At 41.4% G+C, this 24,604-nt stretch overlaps 1 protein-coding gene across 1 annotated transcript in view; it reads right to left on the bottom strand.

Moving 5' to 3' along the window:
• Sesn3 (sestrin 3) overlaps positions 1-8,799 on the bottom strand; it is a 56,907-nt gene extending 48,108 nt beyond the window's left edge. Inside the window, exon 1 of the mRNA XM_021172724.2 lies at positions 8,515-8,799. Within this exon, the coding sequence (XP_021028383.1) occupies positions 8,515-8,592 (78 nt within the window). The 5' untranslated portion in view covers positions 8,593-8,799. The remainder of the gene's footprint in view (positions 1-8,514) is intronic.
• Positions 8,800-24,604: the final 15,805 nt, after the last annotated feature.

Genomic DNA, 24,604 nt, shown 5'->3' with positions numbered 1-24,604 from the left:
AAAAGTAAATAGATGAAAACTGCTATAAACACTTCAACTCTGTCTCCCATGTGCACAGCCCTGGATTCTACCGCTACTACAAGAGAAAAAAACAAAACAAAACAACCTATATCTGTCTTAATCAATCTCATGATTACTCATATTAAGAGAGTATGGCCCAGATTGTTAATAACTTCATTTAAAATCATTAATAATGAAAAGAGTAGAATACATCTAAATTTGAGGTCATACCTGTTAATATCTTAAGGCTCTAGGTTCCTATTCAATACAGTCAATTTTACTTTATAAGACTTGATAAGTTTTCCATTTAAGAAAAAGTAGAATATATAGTATTTATGTTTGTATACTGTGTCACACTTTGAATCTCAAATTGGTTTCTAATCCTGTTTGCTTATTGGTACTATGACCCACCGCCAGTTCCAAAACCCTCTGAATTCCAGTTCTTTATCATTAAAAAATTGCAGGCTGGGCTCAGTAGGTAGTGTTTGCTATTCAGGTTCTGAACCTGTTCTCCAGCACCCATGCAAAAGGCTAGACATGGAGACACCTGACCATCATCCCAGTGCTAGGAGATGGGGGCGAGAAAGGAGGATCCAGAGGCCTTGCTGGCCAGACTCTAGCTGAATGGGTGAACTGGGTCAGTGAGATACCTGGCTTCAAAAAATAAGGTGGACAGCGATTACGAAGATATTTAATGGATATCAACCTCTGTCCTCCACACACACATGTACAGATAAAGTGCAACCACACATACATATACATACATACAAGCACACACACACACACACACACACACACAGAGGATATATTTTGGAAATGGTGCAATTATACTGTATCAGCTCTACTGTATTGCATCCAATATGAATATACTGCCAATACCTATGTGTTTAAAGTCTCATCGTTTAAGAGGTTTGGTTTTTTTTGTTTTTTGTTTTTGGTTTTTTGTTTTTTGTTTTTTAACCTTCATGAGCCAGAGCCCAAATAAGAGACCATCTGGTAAGATAAAAATCCATGTAACTTGTTATCTCTAATGAAGTATGTGAAGGACAACTGATGCAGTAGCTGGATAGCATGGTGTCCAGGCAATAGCAGAAAGAAAAGGCTGGGAAGATCAGTGGCAAATTATACTTCCTTCTTCATGCCTATCATAATGATACCTAACGATAGGCCAGATGCTGCTGCTACTCTCAAGTCTTGGCTAATCTCAGAGTAAACAGATCCCTGTCCTGTACCCTGATGACCATAAGACAGGCAGCCCGCTGATGGCTGCTGAAGTTCCATGCACTCACACACCACATCTACATCCTCAGCTCTTCCTCCCTACACACACACACACACACACACACACACACACACACAGAGAGAGAGAGAGAGAGAGAGAGAGAGAGAGAGAGAGCAAGCTGCCCTGTACCTGTGAGGAAAGTCACCAGGAGCCTGGATTGTTGAACTGTGCTATTTCTCACCTACACCAGTGCTCTTGCTTTATTCCCTTTGTCACACAATGATGATATCAGTGCCTTGGGACCGCACTTCTCTGTGGTCTGAGTCTCCCTGGTCCCTCTCCTGCTTCTACATACCTCTGTTTTCAGGTCTTGAAGCTAACCCTGCTACTCAGGGCCATCTTTTCCTTTTCAGCCAAATACCAATCAATTAGAGTATCATGCACATAGCCTTGGACCAGATATTTCTTTAGTTTCTTCACATAACAGAGCATAGTCCTTCAGAACCAAAGCTTTGTTCTGCCACATAATTTCTATCTCATAAAGGGATGTTCATGAGAACCAGAGAAAGATCATCTGTGATCGACTAAGGTCTTCCCATGGTAAGAGAAAGGTTTCTAGAGCATCAAGAAAAGGATACCAGGAAGTATCTACAAGCATCCCCACACAGAACAGAGGGAACTGGTTGGCCTTATCCATGTTTCCAGCCAATGCTATCAGGCTTCCCTTTTATTTTCTCCATTGAATTCCTTATACTTATACTCTATGTAACTCCAGCCTACAGTTTTCAGACATCCCACTCATGGAAGCCTTTCATAATCAAAAAGTATTGCAAATGCCAGAGAACTTTTGTTTATGTGTATATGTAGGTTATAATAATTGTTGTAGTAGGAATTAAAAGTTAGGGAAAGTTGAAATATTTAATTCACCTAAAATAAAAGTCTACTACATGTTAACATAAATCATTCATCTTTATAGAACTTTATTTTCCACAACAAAACAGTGAGATTCATATTTACATTTTTGCAAATCTCTTCAATGTCTGTTTATCATAAGACAGCTGGGTTTTCTGCATTCATTGACTGTGATGTTTTGACTGCAGAATAGTTTAAAAAAATCAGATATGTGGTTGAAAAAAAGGAGATGATTATGAATAGTTTGATATCACATCAAAACTTCTAAATACCCCTTTTGAAACCACAACTTAACATTTTGTACTATATTAAAAACCATCCTTGCATTTTGCATAGATATTTTATCTTTATGTAATCTTAATAAATACCTTAAAAATTAATAACATGATCCTGAAAGTTCAAAGAAAAGAACTCCCACTATTCATTGTCAATGTTACAACAATCAATGGTCAAACCCAAAGCTTATATCCACTGTGATGTAATGGTTTGGTTCTTGGCTGAAAGAAGGGGTTGGGGTAGTAGCTTTCACATACTAGTCGATAGGAAAACATTAGTTCACTGGGATCGATCTGTTGTGTTATCAAAAAAAAAAATCACACCCATTAATCCTTTACCTTAAGAGGAGAGACTTTTAAAAATGAAAAATTTACACCAGAAATGGTGGAACATGTCTTTAATCCTAGCACTAAGGAAGCAGAGGCAGGCAAATCTCAATGGGGCTTGAGGCCAACCTGGTCTATATATTAAGTTCCAGGCCAGCCAGAATTATATAATGAGCCTCTATCTCAAAAACAAAGCAGAGATAGGAGTAACTTTCTAATATTATGGAAGCAGACATAACTGTACAAAAATTTGTTTGTAATTTTAATATATGTTTACTTAAATACTCGGATCTGAGGAAGCAAAGTTTGGAAGCAAAGTTTGTCCATTTTCTTCTGAGTAAAGTGGGTTGCATGAAAAACTGGCTGGTTCAGCTCAGTACTAAAACTATTGCATATAGAGTTAGACACCTTCCTACAGAGGTGCTGATGCCCTTCCCACTGCTTCACACATGAAAATGGATCTTCACAGGTAAAGACTCAACAAAGCATAAAGCTTACTGCTTCTTCAACAGCATTCTTAAATGAAAGGCATCATTCCCCCCCCCCCACCTGCTGAGTGGTGCCACACCCTCGGTGCTTGATGCACAGGTCAGCACAATTATGCCCACACTACTTCTATACACAGCAAAAGGGAAAAATAACAGTTTTCAGACACTAGCACCTCTGAGTCCTAGACATAGTCCCAGAGTTCAAAGCCCAGAGTAAAGGGTGATGGGCCTACCAGCATCCAAGAGTTGAGGGGGGCAGCTGGCTCTCTGGCACTCTTTTTCCTTTAGTTTTGCAACCCATTCATAGGCTGACTTTCTTAATCCCAGTTCTAGGTGTCCTTGGGGTACTCCACAGAGGCTGTGTGGAATAGAGAGAGTCCCTGGCAGCCTCAGCACTGCAGGAGACAAGCCCATCACAGAGACAGAGTGCCAGCTTAAGAGTGGTGCTTATTAGTCGGATGGCCTAGACTGTCACCTAAACCAGCTTTCAGAGAGACCTGGGGTGATGTAAAGGCACTCTTTAAACTAGCAAGGTCTTCAAAGGGAAAACGGGGACAGTCGGGTGGAAAGATTAGGAGACTTCACTACTCTCCTCCTAAACGAAGTAACTAGATGACCTGCTTTATCCTAGAGCTTCTGTTACTCGGCACGTCACTCTTACCACATGGTCTTTTCAAACCAAATACCAATTTTCCTTGTCAAGGCAATTTAATTAAATTATCTGAAAATCCAAAAGCACTGTATCACATTACTCTTTAAAGGAGAGTGTATGTTAAGACAGGAGGATACAAATGAACATGTGAAAACCAAAAATTGCATAATGGTTACTCTCAATCAAAATACCATCATGACCTCTCTCTTACTAGCATCATTAAAATTCCTATGAGAAATGACAACTACCCAAATTACTCAGTGTGTATTATTGGCTATAATCCTCTAACACACAAAGGAAAACACATAGACTGAGCTTTCCATTCTTGTATAGTGACATTTGAGGGTTTGTATAGTGCTTGCATACACTCTCTCTAAGCCACAAAAGCCACCACAAGACAGGTAGAGCCCAAGTCTCAAGGAAGTTAGCTAAACTGAAAGACCAGTGCCAAAGATTGAACTGTAAACAGCTACTAAATTATGAGAAGTAGCAGAAGCCACTTCACAAATTAAACCTTACATTGAATATGAAGCATTAAATACAAAAAGCAACAATTTTAATAAGTATTTTGTTACAAAGTAACAGCTATTTATATTACCAAGCTTGTGGTCCCAAAAACCAATACATGATATGAATAGCTATGTACAGGGAAGACTGTTTCTATAATGGCCAGTGCCTTCCCAAACAATGACAATCTTCCTAACCAATAAGGTAATAAAAAGCTCTAACTTATATAACCACACTGCCATCTTTACCCACATCATCATCATCACCATCTTGTAACAAGAGTTATGATAGATTCCGGTATACTGAAATTATGAGTATATTTTTCAAATATCTATATTTTAGATTAAAATATTTGAACATATACTTAAATATTTAATCCAAAGAAAGCATTTTAATAGCCTGAACCATCCTAGGGATCCACAGAGAGCAGTTTGAAGAGCACTGCATCTAACTTTGCTATTACAAATTCACTGCTTAATATCTGCATAGGATATTTAATATTAATTTTAAAACCATCTCACAATCAAAAATATAAAACACAAGACAGCTCACTAGCCAAAGGCAGAAGATGGTTACCATGTAAGTAAATGTATTCCACTGGGTGAACTATATTAAATTTTTAATACTGACCATTTTGATTATATTAAGCAAGGCTCATAAGAGTCAAACTAACATTTTCCCTTTTATTTGATAGTCTCTTTAATTATATAAACATCAAAAAGTTATAAAAATACCAAATTACATAAGCCAAAAAATACTATAGCCACAGCAAGATGCATCACTAAAACTACTTAGAATTATACTAAAAATTTGAAACTTCACACCATGATGCTGCACACTTGTAATCTCTGCACTTGAAGGGCCAAAGCAGGAGAGTCAAGAGTTCAAGGCTAGCCTGAACTATACTGAAGATAGCCCAGGCTACACAATGAGAGCCTGTTTAGGAAGAAAGGAAGAAAGGAAGAAAGGAAGGAAGGAAGGAAGGAAGGAAGAAAGAAAGAAAGAAAGAAAGAAAGAAAGAAAGAAAGAAAGAAAGAAAGAGGGAAGGAGGGAGGGAGAGAGAGAGATTAAAATGTTAAATCCTTTCATTTATACTTCATTCTATGTTCCTATAGTAGTAATAGTTCAGCACTCATGTATGTGTAGTACGCCACCTTACTTTTGAAATGGCAGGTGAATGGGCTGACAGTTAACCTTATTTCCTTAATATGCTTTGCCATTTCATGTTTGAAATTAAAGATTAGATCCCTGTGGTTGTTACTGGAATTTATTCAAGTAAAAAGCTTTACATTTCAAGTCTTGTTATGCTCTCAAAAGTAAACAGTATTTCCTCTTGTTAGAAAGTGCATTAAACTGTATAGTGCGTGACAGAGCAGACAGACCTAGTGCTACAGATTGGATGCCCTTGCTTTCTTCTTTGTTCTTCTATGACCCAAATCAGATACCAAATCAGATAGTTTCAATACTTTAACAGTTCTCTTTATTTTGTAAGACCTGGACCAAAACTGTGAAGACACTTCTAAGGATAAACAAGACTCTCACACAACACACAATTCACTGTTCAGACACGGAGTTAAAACAAATTATTTCCTTTGAAGATTAACTGAGTTCCTTTTAAAGTTTCTCCAGAAGCCATCATCTAGTGCCTATACTGCTCACAGCCAGGAAAAGGCCTTCTGCCTTATATAAAGGTAAAGGCCTTTGCTCCTTATTGATGACAGTTCTGATAGCCAAGGGTCATTGATATGGATGCAGGAGACAGTCATCATTCTTCACTGTGATCCTCACTCCACCAAAACCAATGTGCTTGCTTATTACTGTACACTAGTATACGGAAACAAGAAAACGTAAAGAATCGAGCCGTGAGGGCTGTAGACCTAACCTTAGTCATATTCTATCAAAAAGAAAAACATTAGAGTTACAAGTAAATCTTTATGTGGCATTTTTAGAATGATGAAGCCTTTAATGCTACTGATTTCTTACTAGAGTGTTTAAGAATGGCAATTTATAAAGCTTCAAATGTTGCCAGATCATGTCTAAACTGGCACAAACAACTCTTTTCTCATCTAAACTCATTTCATGCCACTACATGAGTCAAAATTAAACATCTTGTAGTTACTGAAAACTGGATACTGGCAGAGGTGTGCACAATTATAGAATAGAAAACTGTGAATGCCCACTTTGCACATACTTCTCCTTATAGTTATGGTTGGAAGTAAGATGGTCTACCCAGGTAAACAGAGATACTAGTTTCTTAAAAATCTGGAAGAAAAACATAAATATGTCAGTAGTTCTAGTGCATTCATGACACTAATCAAAGCTCTTTCAAAAGAAAAACAAAAAGGTGCAAAGCTGAATCTCTATCTCAAGCCAAACAAATGCCATTCATTTTAATTTTTTATTAAAAATTTTAATGTGGCCAGACGGTGGTGGTGCACGCCTTTAATCCCAGCACTTGGGAGGCAGAGGCAGGCCGGTTTCTGAGTTCGAGGCCAGCCTGGTCTACAAAGTGAGTGCCAGGGCAGCCAGGGCTATTCAGAGAAACCCTGTCTCGAAAAACCAAAAACAAACAAACAAACAAACAAATCAATGTGCTCCGATTGAAATAGAATCATATCCCTTAAATAAATCAGTTATAGCAGCACCGTTCTCCACATTAGGACAAAAACTTCCTTCCATTTTAACAGGGAGAAAGTTGAATTAAACAGGTTTCACTGGCACTGTTTCTCCTGACAAAGACAGTTTCAGCTTAAAAATGAAGAAACAATAAGTTTTAAAGCCTCTATTCAGATGCCATGTGGTCCAGCAGTGAAAGAGTTAACATTCACCATCGCTGAACCAAGCAAGCTTCTGATCCATTCCATTTCTCACAAGCTGCCCTACAATGAGCTGAGCAAGTATCAACTGTAATTTGATCCAGGAGTTTATGGGGAAAAAAATAACTGCACATACTCAACATGCACATTTAATAAAAATCTTTTTTAAGAGAAACATATCCAATAAACACAATTTAAGGCGTATTTAATTGTTTGATTAACTTCAAACCTGCAATTCCTTTGCTTTCCTGACGCTCTCAAATAAAATAGGAGAAAGGAGGGGGAAGAACCAGCTCCACGGCAGGGAAAAGAGGCTTGAAAAACAACTTTGATTGGCACTTGGCCTGACCCACAGAGGAAGAAAAACAGTTTTTGGACAAAGAGCGCAAATATTTGAGCTTGCTTATTTATGTGCTTGCTTGTTTTTCCTAAGACATAAAGAGCAATCCTAAATTGACTGTAGATAGGAAAATTGACAAAAACGGCACCATATTCATCTTAGCTCTCAGATATGCACAGCTCAGCAATTTTAATTCATTGGTGCTGGACAAACAGAAACACCTCACCTAATGATTTCATTTCATGCAATGTAAAAATAAGAGTGTAAAAAAGAAACAGATTATATTAGTCAAGGAGGCTATTCAGATCTTATTAAAGCCTCTTCTGCGTCTACAGGGACATTTTGTCATCCTTTCTCTCCCTGAATCCCCATCCCCCACGGGGCGATTAAGCCAAGTAAGCTAAACAATACTGGAGTAAACTTTCTATCAGTCACTCTGGAAAGCAATAAGTCAATCTTGGGTCGGATTTTCTCGATCGACATCGCGGTGGGGGATGATAAGGAGGGCGAACCCAAGTCGTCTTCAGCCTCCACCTCCACCAACCCAAGCTGAAAGCGCTGGAAGATCGAACAGCATTCCCTATGGGTATAAAGTTCAAGATGCCTCCATGGTGCCTTTCGGGACCCATCAAGAGAATGTCAAGAGGCGGTGTCAAGGCACCGTAGGCCTGGCAGAAGCGACCCAGTCAAAGAAAACACCCCCCCAGAGTCAGCCACCGGGGAGAGGCAGCCAGCCTCCTGCAGACCAAACTGGTTGCTGTGATTTCAGGCCAGCCTCCATCCCCAGCCGAGCCGGTTCCTCCCAGCATCCCAGCATCCCTTCAGCCTCGGGGCAGACCCGGCGGCAGCCCAGGGGCCGGGCGCAGGGACCCGCGGGGGGGACACTTTGCGTTTCGTCCCCTCCCCGCCCCCGCAAGCGCCGCCCGGACCCCGACCGTGGGGAGCGCCTCGCTGCCGGACGCGGCCGCGCCGTACCTTCCGCAGCACTTTCCGGCAGTTGGTGCAGAGCAGGTAGTTGGCCGAGGCCGACGCGCTGCTGCCACCGCGGTTCATCGCGCCAGAGCCGGGCTGTCACCGCGGCCGCTAGCGAAGGGCTGCTTCAACGTTCTCTTCTCAGGGGGTCGGGCGGCAGCGACGGCGCAGCGGCTGCCCGCGCGAGCTCGGCGGGGACGGCGGCCGTGGCGCTCACCGACCCGTTGTTCCTCCCGCCCCCATCGCCAGACCCCCGCCCCGCCAGCCAGGACGAGCAGCCGCGGCCGTCTCAGCTTCTCAGTGCGGCCCCGCCCCCGAGGCCCGCCGCCTTCAGGGGAGCCGCGTTGGGCACCGCCCCCTCCCGCCAACCAGACGGCACCGGCAACGCCCCCTTCTGCGCCCGCATCCAATGAGTGGCTCCGGCCAATCGCGGGAGGCGAGAGCACCACGAATCTCCGGGCAAGTTAAGTTTATCTCCGAGGCTCGATGCTGAAGAGTGACCCTGGGTTAGTTAGGTAGTGGGGTGGGAGGGACTCCAATCTACCAATGAGAAATGGAGGTGTGGTGTATGCAAATTATCAGGAGCTCTAGCGCCACCCTCAGGACAAGCCACGCCTCTCTGCAAAACCGTGCAGAATGGAGAGTGAGATTAAATAGCTGGAAGCTAGAGCTCGCTAGAGGATCTGAGACCTAGCTAAACATTTCCTGATCTCTCGGGAGTGGGCCGGGTGGACGCTAGAACGTTCCTTCCTCCGGGGCAGAGATTCGGCTTTCTCTCCGTCGATCTAAATCTAATAGCTGTGAGGAAGACTGCGGTCTTGCAGCACTTTGCTCCCACACATCTCAAAGAACTTTGTTCTTTATGCGCTCTGTAAGTCTGGTGCGGAAAGACCAACTACCTACGGCTGTAGAGTTAGAAGTCTACACAGCTATTGAAGTTGGAGACCCGGCGACACATCTTTGGTTTAGGGGTTTTTCCCTCTCTCTGACGATCGTTCTCACAGCAAAGAAAGTTCGTTTATCATGAACAAGTCAGAGATTGATACACACACACACACACACACACACACACACACTAAAATCCTGTGGGAGGCCTCTGGTTAAAAACTTACAGAGCACAATCCCTGCCTGGGATGGAAGGTTTTGAGTACGAATTGCCATTTAAAACAATTGGACTGGACCTTCCTCTCTCAAAACTGATAACGGTGAGTCAGGGTTTAGCTTCTATGTTCTGGAGACAGAAGACATAAGTCACTGAAGAAATCTCTGGCTGGCCAAATGCCCAACCCAGGCGAGTGAGAAAGCCAGGTACTCCGAGGGGCCAAACACCAACCCCGGTCTGCAAACCAGACTCTGGCTGCCTGCTCCCCAGTGAGAACAAAGGCGGTGCAGAGCGCGCACCTGATTGGCTCAGGGTGCTCACCGGTATCATGGAGCCCATGTCAGGGTGCTTCTGCTACTGGCGCAGAGCACCAAGCTCCCAAGAACTGCAGTTCCCCAGCCGGCCTTGGCGGTGACCACACCGCACTGCGTGCTATGACATCACCTGTTTTCGCTCTTGAGAACCTAATCTGTATTCTCGGCTTCTCGTTTTCTAAAGGTCTCGAGTGTGTCAGGAATTGTGAAGGCCTGCAATTTGCAGAATGTATCTGTGGAGATGGTTTTAAAGAACCGACCCACTGGTTTACATTTCTTGTATTGTTTTTAATTTAACACACTATCCTGTGTACTATGATGTAAAATCGGGAAGGCCTGTTGGAGAAGCCAGCACGGTTAGCATAACAAAGCCATTAGACCAAACTGTTGTTCAAACTACCAATCTCTTCCATACTCAACATCTGTCTCCACTTCGTCTCTTTAGAGACCTACACCTTAAACAAGCCTACACAAAGAACAAAGGAGATGAAAATCTGCCCGCACAGGTTTAAAGAGACTGAAAAACCCCAATGGTCTGTCTATCTAGGTGATATGGTTAGGTGAAGGTCCATTTAGCTAGTGATAGTTAGCAAAGTGTGGTCTGATGCTGGGTAGACCTCCATAGCCTAGAACAGCAGTGATTTGGGTAGGTTGCTAAACATTCAGTTAAAAGAAAACGTAAAAGTTTCCGGGCACGGTGGCACACGCTTTTAATCCCAGCACTCAGGAGGCAGAGGCAGGCAGATTTGTGAGTTCAAGGCCAGCCTGGTCTACAAAATGAGTTCCAGGACAGCCAGGGCTATACAGAGAAACCCTGTCTCGAAAAAAACAAACCAAAAAAAGAAAAGAAAGAAAGAAAAGAAAAGAAACGGTAAAAGTAAGAAAACTCAATGAAGGAAGAAAATACTGCGTGCCTTTCATTGCAGAGAACCAAAAAACCTAGGCAGAAAGTCAGCAAGACAGTTTTGTTGGGTTTTTTTTTTTCCTGAAAATTGAAACACATATGTGTTCCCATTTTTGCTGAGTTTCTTTTTTTTTATTATTTTAATTAGGTATTTTCTTCATTTACATTCCCAATGCTACCCCAAAAGTCCCCCATACTCTCCCCCCCTCCCTACCCACCCACTCCCACTTCTTGTCCCTGACGTTCCCCTGTACTCGGGCACATAAAGTTTGCATGTCCAATGGGCCTCTCTTTCCAGTGATGGCCGACTAGGCCATCTTCTGATGTATATGCAGCTAGAGACACGAGCTCCGGGGGGTATTGATTAGTTCATATTGTTGTTCCACCAATAGGGTTGAAGACCCCTTTAGCTCCTTGGGTACTTTCTCTAGCTCCTCCATTGGGGTCCCTGTGATCCAACCAATAGCTGACTGTGAGCATCCACTTCTGTGTTTGCTAGGCCCCGGCATAGTCTCACAAGAGACAACTATATCAGGTCCTTTCTTTGCTGAGTTTCTTAATCTATATTCTTGGCTGGGCCTCTTCCTCCTTCCACCCACCCCACCCCCCTCTCTCTCTGAGATGGGGTTTTACTAAGTAGCTCTTGCTGTCCTGGAGCTCACTATGGCTGGCCTCACTCTTATAAAGATTCAACTACCTCTGTCTCCCAAGTACTGGGATTAAAGTGTCTTACTGCCATGCCTGGTGGGTTTGTGTTCTAAAGCTGACTTTCTGTGAATCCATATTAAAACAATGGAGAAGCTGAAGGATGAAGTGAACTTAGTCCAAAGATTGAATTTCCCTCAAATAGTGTTTTATTTCAAATTGTTTTCTAATATTTTTATAACTTTTCCTCTTTTTCCCATCTAAGAGCAAATGTCTCTTTTACAAAGAGGTCTTTTACATTCTTTAATAAATAAATCCCAAGAAATGATGGCCACAGGGTCCATGCTGGCACAACTGATATCCTCTACCTAAGATTACTAAAGAGAGGTTTCTTTTGTCTACCACCTTCCATTTTGATCAGCCTTGTCTTTAGAGCCATTTATTCAGCTATGAATCATCTACTTCATGGTAACGTTTCCTTTTTGTTGTTTGGTTTTGGTTTTAGTTTTGTTTTTGAGACAGGGTTTCTTTTCATAGTCCTGGTTGTCCTAGAATTTGCCCTATAGACCAGGCTAGCCTCAAACTCAGAGATGTGTCTGCCTCTGCTTTGGAATAAAGATGTGTGACACCAGGCTTGTGTTTTTTGTTGTTGTTGTTGTTGTTGTTGTTTGGGGTTTGGTAACATTTCTTAGATTGACCTGTGATGTGTGATTGTGTGGTCCTCCCTGAAGTGCTCAGGGCCATTGAGTCATCTTTTGGTCTCGGCATTTTGGGTCCTCATACCCAGGCTTTCTTCATTATGTGTTCTCTCTCCTGGTAGAATCCAGTTTTCTCTTGCCTTTCTCTTCAGTTCTTTGCCTGTTGAGGCCTTCCTTCCTGCACCAGCCAGCTTGGCTGGAGAGAATGAGACCTACAGAGTGACTTACCAACTTAAGATTCTAGTGATCACTTGGAGGGAAAGATGAAAGCCAGCTGTTTGACTTTACTCAAAATGAGAAGAAACGCCAATCCTCTGCTGTCTAAAATAGGGAAGATGCTTAAAAAATAGGATATGGGCGAAACTTGCTACCAAGGTGAAGAGTTCCTTTCTTGTTACTTTGCTTTGTTTATCTATTGGGTGCACATGTGTGTACTCAGGAACAAAGGCATGAAGGTGAGAGGAACAGTGAGAGAGCTGGTTCTTCCCTCCTCCTACCCTCCCTCCAGGAATCACTTATGCCATGAGGTTCCCACAGATACAGCCTCCTGCTGGGCCATCTTTCTGCACTCTACTGAATATTTCCATTAAAAACTTAGGGTGATACTTTATTAAATATTTTGCATGATTTGAAACTCATATCATAACCATTTGCTGATTTAGAAATTTTCTTCAAATGTGACTTCTTTTTTTTAACAAGGTGTGCATGAAGTTTTAGGGCTCAGAGACACCATAACTACTTTCCATTTCTCTATGGCTGAACTTTCACATTGTTTCTGGGTGTTCCAATGTTGTAATAAACTTCCTCATATATAAGTTTTTGCTTCGAAGCTCTCATTGGTAGGAGAGAATTTTAGAGTACAGGGGAATAGGCCTAGTTGAAGACACTTAAACACTTGCTGAGCATATTCTGTGGAAAGGTTTGAAAGAGCCCACAGTGAAGCAGTATCTGAATACAAAGATATGCTCTGTCATCTCTAGTGTCAGCCCATTAACATTCAACCCACCTGAGTACCCTCCCTCTCCTACACTGAACCCCTGGAGGACATAAGTAGAGCTCTACACTTCCCTAAGTCTTACCTGTGCTCCAGCTAAGTGCTCAGAACATCCTGGAGACCAATGAGTTTGCATCCGTACTTTCAAACATTCTTTCAGGGACGGTCTTCCTAATCTTTAATAACAGTGATGAGATCTTACAAAAGGATTCCAGTAAATATTTGTGTAAAGAATGCCCATAAAAACTAATTCTGTGGAGCAGAAAGATTGGGATGATCTTTCTGTGATGATCTCTTATTTGGCTCTAAACATGATTATTGCTTGGGGCTACTTTTATAAAATTAATGCTCTTGACACAAATTAAGCATGTAGGGTGTGCTGAGGGAAATACGTTGAGCTCTTTTGAAAGGAGGCACCTACTTAATGACATGAAGTGAATTTTGGACTTCTCTAGAGACTCTCATGCCATCGACCTAGCTACCATCTCCTATGTGGTTGCTAAGTAAGGATTCAGTATCAAAAATCATCTTTAGAATTACGTTCCTGGCTATCTATCTATCTATCTATCTATCTCCCTCTCCTCTTTCTTTTCTCTTTCTTACTACTATCCCAAACATTTTTACACCTTTGTAATACCAAGCAGTATTTACACATTTGTAAATTCTGTAATTTGTTTCTTGCAGAGGAATCTGCACTTCACAGGGTTGTAGATTGATTACTCCCCCCCCCACCCCCACCCCCGCAGCTGTTAGATTCCTGCTATTTTTTCCTCTGTGACTCAAGACCAATACTACTTCCAAGGAGAAATAAAATCATCTCTGAAAAGGCCAGGGCTTAGTTCCATTTTGTCTCCTCAATAATCTACCAACAGGAATATCTGCTTTATCCGCTAAGATGCAGGTCCTGCTAGCCTTCTTCTAACCCACAAACTGGTTTTGGACCCCACACCCTGTTTAAAGGCTGATTGCAAGTGGAAGTCTACAAAAATCGTGTCTAGTTTCTTTCACTGCCCAATGCTAGCTGACTTCATGTTTCTAAAAAATTAATTTAGCTTTAAACATTTATTATTCAGGAGTTATTTTTGTACCTGTAGTACTCACCTGAGTGATCTGAGCAGTATAGCAGGGATAGCTACTGAAGCCATATGACGGGTGTTATGCTTTGTACATACTGTGTGACCATGGTCTCGTTCTATGTAAACACTTGAGAGTTATCACTAGCTTATAATAAATACTGTGATAGTCCATCTTTACAATACTTTTAAAGTTGCTTTTCATTGAAGATCTTTGAGTTTTATGACATTTGACATCTTTAGAGTAAGATAATGTGGAGGTCGAGAAGATAGCAATGTACAAAAAATGAGGAAATACAGGGCTTAGTACAGTACCACCATGAGCTATATGATTTAAGCCTCAGCTTTCCAGTCTGACAGGGGTGAGCTGTCAGTGATTACTCCAGTTTTGTAAGGACTTAAAGCATGTACTATAAGGGACTATCTTTAAGAAAAGCATAATGCTGCAAATAATAATAATATTGAATTATTATAGACATCACCACCATATGCAGAAATGACTGTGATCTCCATGAAGATTGCCCACCTTGTCCAGATTAGAGAATTATTGTCATCTCAGCCCTCTTAGCCAGCCAGACAAAGCTACTTACTCCTTACTCCTCTAGCACATGGAAAGTGGAAAGGGCCTAATTCGAACCAAGAAAGACCTTAGTCTCTGTCAATAGTGGATAAAATACTTACTTTTCAAATTTAATTAAAATAGAACTATGTTAATACATGGCTTAAAATTCTGGAGGCCATAGAGAGCATAAGAGTTGGTGATAAATCCTGAAGTCTGGATTTCATTAGCCTCTCAACATACTTTGAGATTGTGTTAGGTTTTTGTTTTGTTTTGTATCCTGGGGACATTTCCTGTTATCCTCCTCATCTCCCTGTCACTCCAAATTCACTGCCCCAAAGTCTTTTGAGGAATAAATACAATATAGGTGACAAATTGCATCCATAATGCCCATCTACAGCAAAAAAATCTTTTATATTTTTATGTAAAGGTAACCATGAAGTGCACTGGTTGGCTAAGTGTTAGAAAAGGAAGATGGGTGGGTAACTGGGATAAAACTGGCAGTTTATAAGTAGGGCTTGTTAATAGAAAAACAAATCAGCTATCATCGAAGACTTAGAGAGCTTAGAGTAGTGTTGTATGTTTAAGGATTTTTCAGGAATTGGCACATCCGAGAAAAAAAATCAAAGGGACCCCAGAAGGGTATGATGATCTACACTTGCAGTTTTCAGAGCTTCTGAATGTAGCTTCAACACACCTAGACTCTAGACATCCATCTCCTAGGAATGTCTTACACAGCTGCATATTTATAGCACTTAAAAATATAAGAGCTATTCAAAAGCTCTTCAAATGGAAACAATGAAACACACCAGAGTTTGCTAACTGAAATCTAGTGGACATACTATTTTACTAATAAAAGTTCCCAAAAAAACTTAAAATTGTAAATATCTTTTCATGCAAGCATAAAGTTTACAAGTTGGCCTTGTTAAAAAAGAGATACTCTACATTTTAATAAAAGATACAACCACACAGTACTTCAGAGGTATAACACGGCTTTAAGGTGATGCATACAAACAGGAATTGCAAACTAGAAGCCACAATAGCAACTTACGGAATGCTAGAAGCTTGCAAGTCTGGAAGCGCGGGTTGCAGAGTATATGTGGTCTAAATATCCCTCTATTCACACTCGTGTTTTCTCAACCCTTTCCAAAGAGTAAGGCCTGCTGATAAACCGACAGAGGACAGGTTGATGATCTAACAATGCGGCTGAGCATCATCCCTGCATTGCTAGAGAGGAGAAGTGGAAAATGGAGGGTAGCAGGGAAAAGATTACTCGCAAAGAGCTCAGAGAGAACTATAAGACGTTTGTGCCTCTAACTAGATACCCTTCAGCAGAAGCTTTGGGGACATGTGAGCACAAATTCTTGTATAATCATGCAATTACAACATCAACCAGAAGACAGGATTGATTTCCTCCAAGGACTAGAGAATGATGCGGCATAGTATTGCAATGGGCTTGCTTCCTGCTTCCGTGTTCGTTACTTAATGTTTCCTTGCATTTATGCACAGTGCTTCCCATGTGCAGGCACTTGCTTTATTATAGACCTAATATGAAGAACACAAAAGTCACAATTTAAAACAGAGCCCACACTATTGAACCTTAAACAAGTAACACCAGTGTGTACTGACTGTGGTCCTGGAAAGAACACAGGCAGGGAATAGACAGTAGGGTTTGGTCACCTGATCTAAGCCTCCTAGGTAAAATGAAATGTAAGTAGCAGACTGCCTCCTCCCATCTCCAAGAGTGGTGTTTAGGTACCCCATCTGGAAGCCCTTTCCACATGCAGCTCTCACCTTAATGTTCCCATTTCCTCTCTCCATAGAGTTCAAGCTCCATTTACAAAACTTCTACGAGGCATGGCTTTGCAGAAGCCAGACTGCCACATGGTGTGAATTCCCCAGTTATTCCCTAAGAGCACTGCCTCTTAAACATTCAACAGCGTCTTTCCTCCTGTCCTGATGGAAGGCTCTTATTTAACTTTATTATTTCACATTTGCTCCATTACAGTGCCATGGTCCATCCATATGTGCAAGTTATACGTACGCACCACTTCTATTCTGCCCATATGCCTTAAGGCTATTATGTACTTGAAGATATAATCCTACCTCTGCTCTGTATTTTGCAAATCTTATAAAACCACAGTTTTGATAATCATTATCTATATAGTAATAAAAGCAACTAATATCATATGCTGGAAACTTACCACATGTCAGTCATTATGCAGTAATTTGCATACACTATCTCCTCTTGACTATTTGTAAACACTCAATGAACTGGTTGTATTATAATCATTTTGCATATGATAGATAGCGATAAAGGTCTACTGAGTGTCACATAGTTGTTTTAAGGAAGAACTGTGATTTGAACTTGTATTTAAAGTCTTATATGATTCTAACCTTGGATTATTGTGTTCAGTTAGTCATTATTGTCACTATTACTTGAATGAATTCTTTGTGTTAGCCTGCCAGGTGGATTGGCTTAGATCTGTCATACATTCATCAGATGTATTTGGTTGCTTCTGTGACATCTATTGAAAGACATACTCATCATTCCTAATTCTAATAACTTAAAATTAATTTAAAATATTTAACATTTCATTTATTTATTTATTTATTTATTTATTTATTTATTTATTTATTGTGAATGTTTATGGCACATACATGCCACAGCACACCTGTGGAGGACAACTTGTAGGAGTTGGTTCTCACCTTCTTCCGTGCGGCTTCTGGGAATCAATCCACGTAGTCATGGTTGGTGACAGATGTTTTTGCCCACTGGTATGTTGCTCTAAACTAGAGCAACTAGATAGTCTCTGGATAAAAAAAAAATACTTTTTGTATGTTAGGTTAAAATTCCAAATGTTTGAGTGTTTTGGTGGCTAATGTACACATGACTAGACATGGAGATGCAGAGATGAACATAAGATGACAGAAACGAGGGAGAGGTGACAATGCTGTTCTCACATATCCATCAAGGCAAGCCCACAGCTATTACAATTAGTAGGATTACCTGCCAGGATGAATGAACTGTGTGCCTGCCAGCAACCTGAGAGATCTATACCTATTTGAACCATCCATATCCTGTCTTGTTTTTCCTTTTTTTTTTTTTTTTTTTTTTCTTTTTCTGGCTGCCTCATTCTATACAGTTGTGCTCAGTGCTCTGCCATGTGGTTATTTCTTGTCTGAGATCAGTATTACAGGATAGACTTTCGACTCAAAGACATATAGCCATTCTGTAATTTGGCTGTCTATCTTTCTAAAGTCTTTTAAAATGACCATCTCAGCCAATCAGATTCCTTCCTTGGAAATTTGGCATTAGGAATCTAAGACTATATGTATTTGTCAGATCCTGAGAGGATACTATGCACCATATGCAAGCTAGCAATGCTGACTGGAGAAGGAGGGTGGGGCCGTGCACGGAAAGAAAGCACCCTAGTCTTGGAGCAGCTCTCCATTCTAGTCTCCAGTTCTGGGCCCTGCTTATCCCTGCAGGGGTTTAAATTACCCAGTCAAGTCTTTTGCCACTACTGACTCAGTGAGTAACTAACTGTCCTGTGTTTCTTTTGAGCAAACAAGATTAGCTGAAGTAATCTTCCCTCTATTCCATGTCAAGTGGGGTTGTGCTCTCTTAGTTTTCACTAGTAAAAGGATGTAAAAGTAAGATAATCCAAAAGAAAGAACTAGAATTTAGTGACCCAGAAAGCCCCATGGTAGTTTTTACATACTAAAAACTTTTTAGAGTTTCACTAAGAAAGTGGAAAACCTTCAAGCTCCTTATTTTTGTGCCTTGATGAGTAATGATCAGTAATCTATTACCCACACTGCCTCTCTCCAGGCACAATGTTAAAGTGGTTCTCATAAGTCTCCTTTGTCATGTGCCTGAGAAGACAGATCTTGAGACAAAAGCTTTTACCCTTTCTACTCATCCTTAATTCAGACTCAATGCCCATGGATCCAGCCCAATTACTTCCTAGAGTTTATGAGTCACAAGATTAAAAATAAATGTAAAAACAAACAAAATTACAGTTAAATTTCTCCAAAGTTTTACTAGTCAAGGAAAAAGACAAAGTGATGGAAGGTACTATTGTGTCAGGCACCAGTTAACCATCATTATGATATTCCCATTGGATGTCAAGGGGTCCAGGACCCATTCTGCACTGCAAATACAAATGCATAGACATGTTTTTATTAGACTCAATTTCCTGAGTGGAATGTGCCTGAACAGCTAATTAATTGTTCTGTTACTATAGAGCCAACCACTAGCAACTGTGGAATGGTTTAACATGATAATCAGAGCCACTCAGATTCATTTCTTGGAACTTTAGCATTGGGACACTGAGACACTAAGATGGTTGGCAGTGAAGTCCATGTATAAGAGGATGTCATAAACTACATATAAACTAGGACTGTATTGGAACATGTAGAGATAAAGGACAAATATGCTGGTCTGAAAAGAAAAGGGAGGCTCTCTGTGGAAATAAGGTCAAAGCAGTTTTACAGGGCCAGTCACAGAGAGCCAGGGACCGTTATCCCTCCTGGAGAGGCTCAGTCTTTCTCTCTTCTAATTTCTACTGGGCTCATTCTAGGTTCACTGAGCCTCAGACTCTTCTCACTTTAAAAAAAAAATAGTTCTCAAGCTTTGTTAAGCCTGGGGAACTATTGGTCTCCCTGGCAGTCCTAGGGTGGTGGTCGCTGGCCTTCCTGCTGATGAGACGGTGCTATTGCTTTATCTGTAGGCACAAAACTTGACACTCAGGATTGCCTGTTTCCCACTGAAGATGTTAATACCTAGAGACTCTCAAGTCTGTGGGGAGCTGGGATGCGCAGTCCTAGAAGCATATGGAGACACTCAAGTTCCCCACATGCAGCTTTACTCATGGCCTGAAAAGCATTGCCTAGAATGCCTACAAAGTGAAACTGAAAACTCTTTGTTCTTTATATCTTATCCAGTATTATATAATCTAGTCACTACTTAAAACCGCTTTTTAAGCTTCATCTTTTAGTGTTTACTTTATAGGATTTTTGCAATAATTTTTGAAAATACATAGTGTATAGAATAATATCTCCTATTATGAGCACTCAATAAATGTCTACTATTTTTGCTATTTTAAAATTCTTCAGAGTGCTGAGATTAAGAGACTATTGAGTGTTAAGTCATAAAAGATATATTTATGTCAGCCTTTCCAACAAAGATCCAAAAAACATCACAGAAGGGGCAGAAAGAACGTAGGAGTTGGAAGATGGGGAAACATGCTATGAAATGTCACCTTTAGATACAGCACACCTATTGCCCTCATGACTCCACAGGAGCTGTAGTGTGTCAGCATAAGATCAAGCTAGTGAACATTCTAGCATGAACAAGAGAGGGGCTAATGAGACACCAGTCCTGGCCGAGGAGCAGTAGACAGCTGTGGGTGAGGGAGTCATTTTTGTTAGAGTATGACTGCTAGTAGGTTGCCTATGCTCTGGTGGGTAGTCTCAGACCCATGTGCATGCAAATAGCACTAACTGGACTTGGTGGGTGTGATAGTTTCAATATGCTTGGTCCAGGGAGTGGCACTACTAGGAGATATGGCCTTGTTTGAATAGGGGTGGCCTTGCTGGAGGAAGTATGTCACTGTAGCAGTGGGTTTTGAGATTCCACTCCTAGTTTCCTGGATGTCAGGCTTCTCTGATTGCCTTTAGATCAGGATATAGAACTCTTGGCTTCTTTTCCAGCACCGTGTCTGCCAGGATGCTGCCATGCTTCCTGCCATGATGATAGTGGACTGACCCTCTGAACCTGTAAGCCAGCCCCAATTAAGTGTTGCCTTTATAAGAGTTGCCTTAGTCATAGTGTCTGTTCACAGCAATGGAAACCCTAACTAAGAAAGAAGTTGGTACTAGGGGCTAGGGTATTGCTGTGATAGACCTGACTATGTTTTTGTTTGGAGGAATGTGAATTTTGGGACTTGGGATTTGGAAAACCATGGAATGCTTTAAGTGGGACTAGATGGGCCATCCTAGTAAGAATATGGAAGACATTATTTGAACTCTGGAGATAATTCTTATGATGTTTTGATGGAGAATGTTGCTGCTTTCTGCCCCCTTGTCTGAAGAGTCTGTCTGAGGCTAAAGTGAAATTTACTTAAACTTTAATGTTTGGGCCTCCCATACAATATACTAGGACAGTGTTTTGGCTTACAGGGTCTTTAGTGCTTTTAGTGATAAATATGCAGAGATTATTGTTAAATGTTGTTATTGTACTTATAGTTGCAAAACACACTTTTTTAAAATTTTTCTATTTCTGTGAGTCTACCCAACCAGAATCTAAGTCATTTCCGTTTCTGTGGAGGAAGAGGGATGATGCCTGCAATTTGGATTTGCATGTGTATTCAGGTTAGTGTACATGGATGGCATATGCACATGTGTACATTTATGTGTCCTGCTCTCAACAAATCTTCTTCTAAGTTATAGATAGCAATTGTTTTTTAAGCTTTTAGCTAAAGAACATAGTTGGCCAGTTAATACGGATGGATTATTATTCCCATTGATTAAACCTAGCTTAGAGTGCTTTGGGGTAATTCAAGCATGTTGCCTATTGGTTATAGCTAATAATTTCAGCTTTACTCTGCAGGAGACAACTACGTTTTTGTGACATGAACAAAATCACAAAAGGTAATGTGACCAATATGTTCCCTGAGATTCAAGCAAAAGCCTAACCATATTAGAAATAGGTCTGGGCCGAGAAAGACCTTTGAGTTGAGTTGAGTTGAGTTGAGTTGAGTTGAGTTGAGTTGAGTTGAGTTGAGTTGACACAGCATGAACAGTCCATACCCAGTGCACCAGGTTCTGTCTTAACTTTTATGACTGCATTCTGTTTAGAGAGGTTGTTCATCAGTCTGAACTGGTCATCAGACAAATAACTTATTTGTTTCCTGATGGTTCACAAATCCAAGAAGCAAGGATATTTACTCTGTTGCTTATGACAGCATTCTCTGGAAAGGAGGTAAACAAGTCACTTGCCAAAAGAAACTCCAGTGGCCCATTAGTTATGACTACCTGGAAGAAGATCACTGCATTACTGGGTGACTCAAAAGCAAACGACTATTCTTGTAAGTTAATGATTTAACTAATTTAGTCTGCTTTCTCTTTGCTTAGATGTATGAGCATTATTTAGCCCCTATCCTGGAGTTCTTTGTTGATGTGTAGTGGCCTCTCAACATCCCTGAGTGATGCTTGGACAGGATCATTCTGCCTTATTCTGAAGTGAGAGGTGAATCCCCAAGAGCCCGTGGGTCCAGTGACAAACCAGCTGTCCTGGTGGTGTCAAGCTGCTTTTGGTTTCCATAAGCACTGTCAGCATCACATGGTCACCAGGCAATTAGTGTCTCTTGCCTTTCACCCTGTCACTTTTTTGATCTGCCTCCCATTTTTCATGTTCCACTCTTCCTCCATTGTATTACTCTATGGCATTTGATGTCAGCTATCATGTTTCCTGCTAACTTCTTACTGTAGAAAACCACTAAACTCTAGTAGCTTTGCTCTATTGTTCAGGGTTTTCTCAAAGCCACCTACATTATTCTGCTAGCAAAGTGGCAGAACTGAAAGAGAATTTTTTTCAGTTTGACATCTAGGCATGGCCTCCTCTCCACCTGTAGCTTCTTGCTGGACTGATTGGTGGGACTTTGCCTAGAAATGCTGTCTATTCCATGTGGTTTGCTGGCCATGCTGTATTAACTGTATCTGCTATGTTTAAGCAAATAAATGCAAGTGTCCATGAAGAGTGGCAGTTTGGATGCTAGTGGTATTCTGTGGCTTGTTGCTTGCAGACTACCTGAGGCCTCTATGTGAACTGACTCAACCCTGGCTATGTTGATCTGGAAGAGAGGACCATTTCCGCCACTGACTGTAAGCTCCATGAGGGCTCCCTCTGTCCAGGTTCTTTTCTTTCATATATGCCATATGCCATGGTCTTGAGCCTCTTCTAGATATCTATACTTCTAAATATCTAGATTTCTAATCAGTCTGTTAATTGGAGGGTTGAACAGATGATATCATTATTGGCACTAGAGAGGATTTATATTAGCAAAACATAAAAATGTTATCAAATTAAATATGTCATGAGGTTATGATAGTACCTTGTATAGTAACTGCTTCCTAAGCATCCTGCCTTCACTGTACTCCAGTAGCCTTCCCCAGCCCTGAAGCCTAGAAGCAACCTCTCCAGACTGCTCACTCAGGGCTTTCCCATTGCACAGCTGGCTGTGGGAAGCAGACCTTTATCGTAACTGTCTATTCTAGTCGGCATAAATGGACAAGCCTTGCATCTGGACCATCTCCAGGAAATCCATCCCAAACCCTGAATGGTCCTGGCCCTGCTCCAAAACTGTACTAACCTCCCACAAATTGTGATTCCAGACACGTTTATACCTTGGCCCCCAGGATAATGGAAGCCACAAAAGAGGCAGAAATTAAAATGTCAGTCCAGCTGGGCCCACAATGTGGGCCAGTGATTACAATAGAACCAACTGTCTCTTGGGGCACCTGAGGGTAGCACACCTGTGCTTTCCATAGTAGGAACAGAATCATCCAAAGACAGTTCCTACATGCTTAGCTACTGTCATTATGATGTGCTACTTATCAACCAAGATTTTAATGAGCAATTGGAAAAAAAAAGACCAAGTACAAAACAATTATGAGAATTCTGGTGACCTTTGTCACACACCTTCCATTGCCATTTTATGAAAACTAAACAACCCAAATTATTGTTTGATGGAGGCTGTAAGACAAGATTAGAGTATTGTGATTCTCTGCCAAGAAGAGTGAGGATCGCTGATATCTTCCCAGTGACCTCAGGTCCTGAAAGGCAAGCATTATACGATGTCACTGCAGATGGAAAGAGTATTCACAGCAACGGTGACAGGTCTAAGAATAAGGGAAACCAAGGAAATAGGGTGACATAGGGTTCAAGCTATGTAGACATTGCCCATCTCAGTTTTTCCTTCCATCCTTAATAGCCCCAGCCATTGGCAGGAGCCACTCATTTTACCCAAAGCTGTCTGAAGGTGCAGAGTTGTTAAGTGCTTGCTATGGTACATCTGAGAGTGAGTCTTTGCTAGGCTAGGTCTGAAAGCGAGCACTCCATTTCTGGTGTGCAGGGAAGAAGCGACTCCCTCACTCCCACCCCAAACAGCTCCTTAGCATGGAGAGGCAGTGGTCCAATGAACAAAGAAAACCTGCCACCTCCCTCCCAGCAGCTCACCTGTCCCCTTGTGTCTTTATGCAGGACAGACACACAATGTTGTGACACACCTCTACCCACGGTTTTCTGGCTTTTGTTTTTGAACTTCCTTCTTCACTAGACTAGATGCTTTGTGAGGACAGTTTTCACGATCGTCCTATCTTTAATATGAAAACTTTTGGGGCAGAATAATCAGCTCCATGAGGTTCTAGTTACTATCACAGCAACAGTGAATTATTAGTGAAAAGTGGATTGCCTGATTTTGTTTATTTATTTATTGGTGGTTTTTGTTTTATTTTGAGATACAGTTTCTCTATGTAACCCTGACTATCCTGGAACTCACTGTAGACCAGGCTGTCCTTGAACCCAGTGCCTGCCTCTGCCTCCCAAGTGCAGTGACTAAAGGTGTGTGTGTGTGTGTGTGTGTGTGCCACTACTGCCCAGTATGCCTGGGTGCTTTTAATACTCATGGAGGCACACTGCAGCTTGGTGTGTGTGGCCTCAATGTTGAATATAACTTGAAAGATAGAAGTGAGTGGTAGCATGCAGTGAATTATGACACTTCTCTTGGGCCATGTTCT

The sequence above is a fragment of the Mus caroli genome, unplaced genomic scaffold, assembly GCF_978045245.1.
Source record: "Mus caroli unplaced genomic scaffold, Mus_caroli_1 scaffold_11, whole genome shotgun sequence".
Classification (NCBI taxonomy): domain Eukaryota; kingdom Metazoa; phylum Chordata; class Mammalia; order Rodentia; family Muridae; genus Mus; species Mus caroli.
The sequence above is the reverse complement of the archived record's forward strand: the minus strand, read 5'-3'. Positions and strand labels throughout refer to the sequence as shown.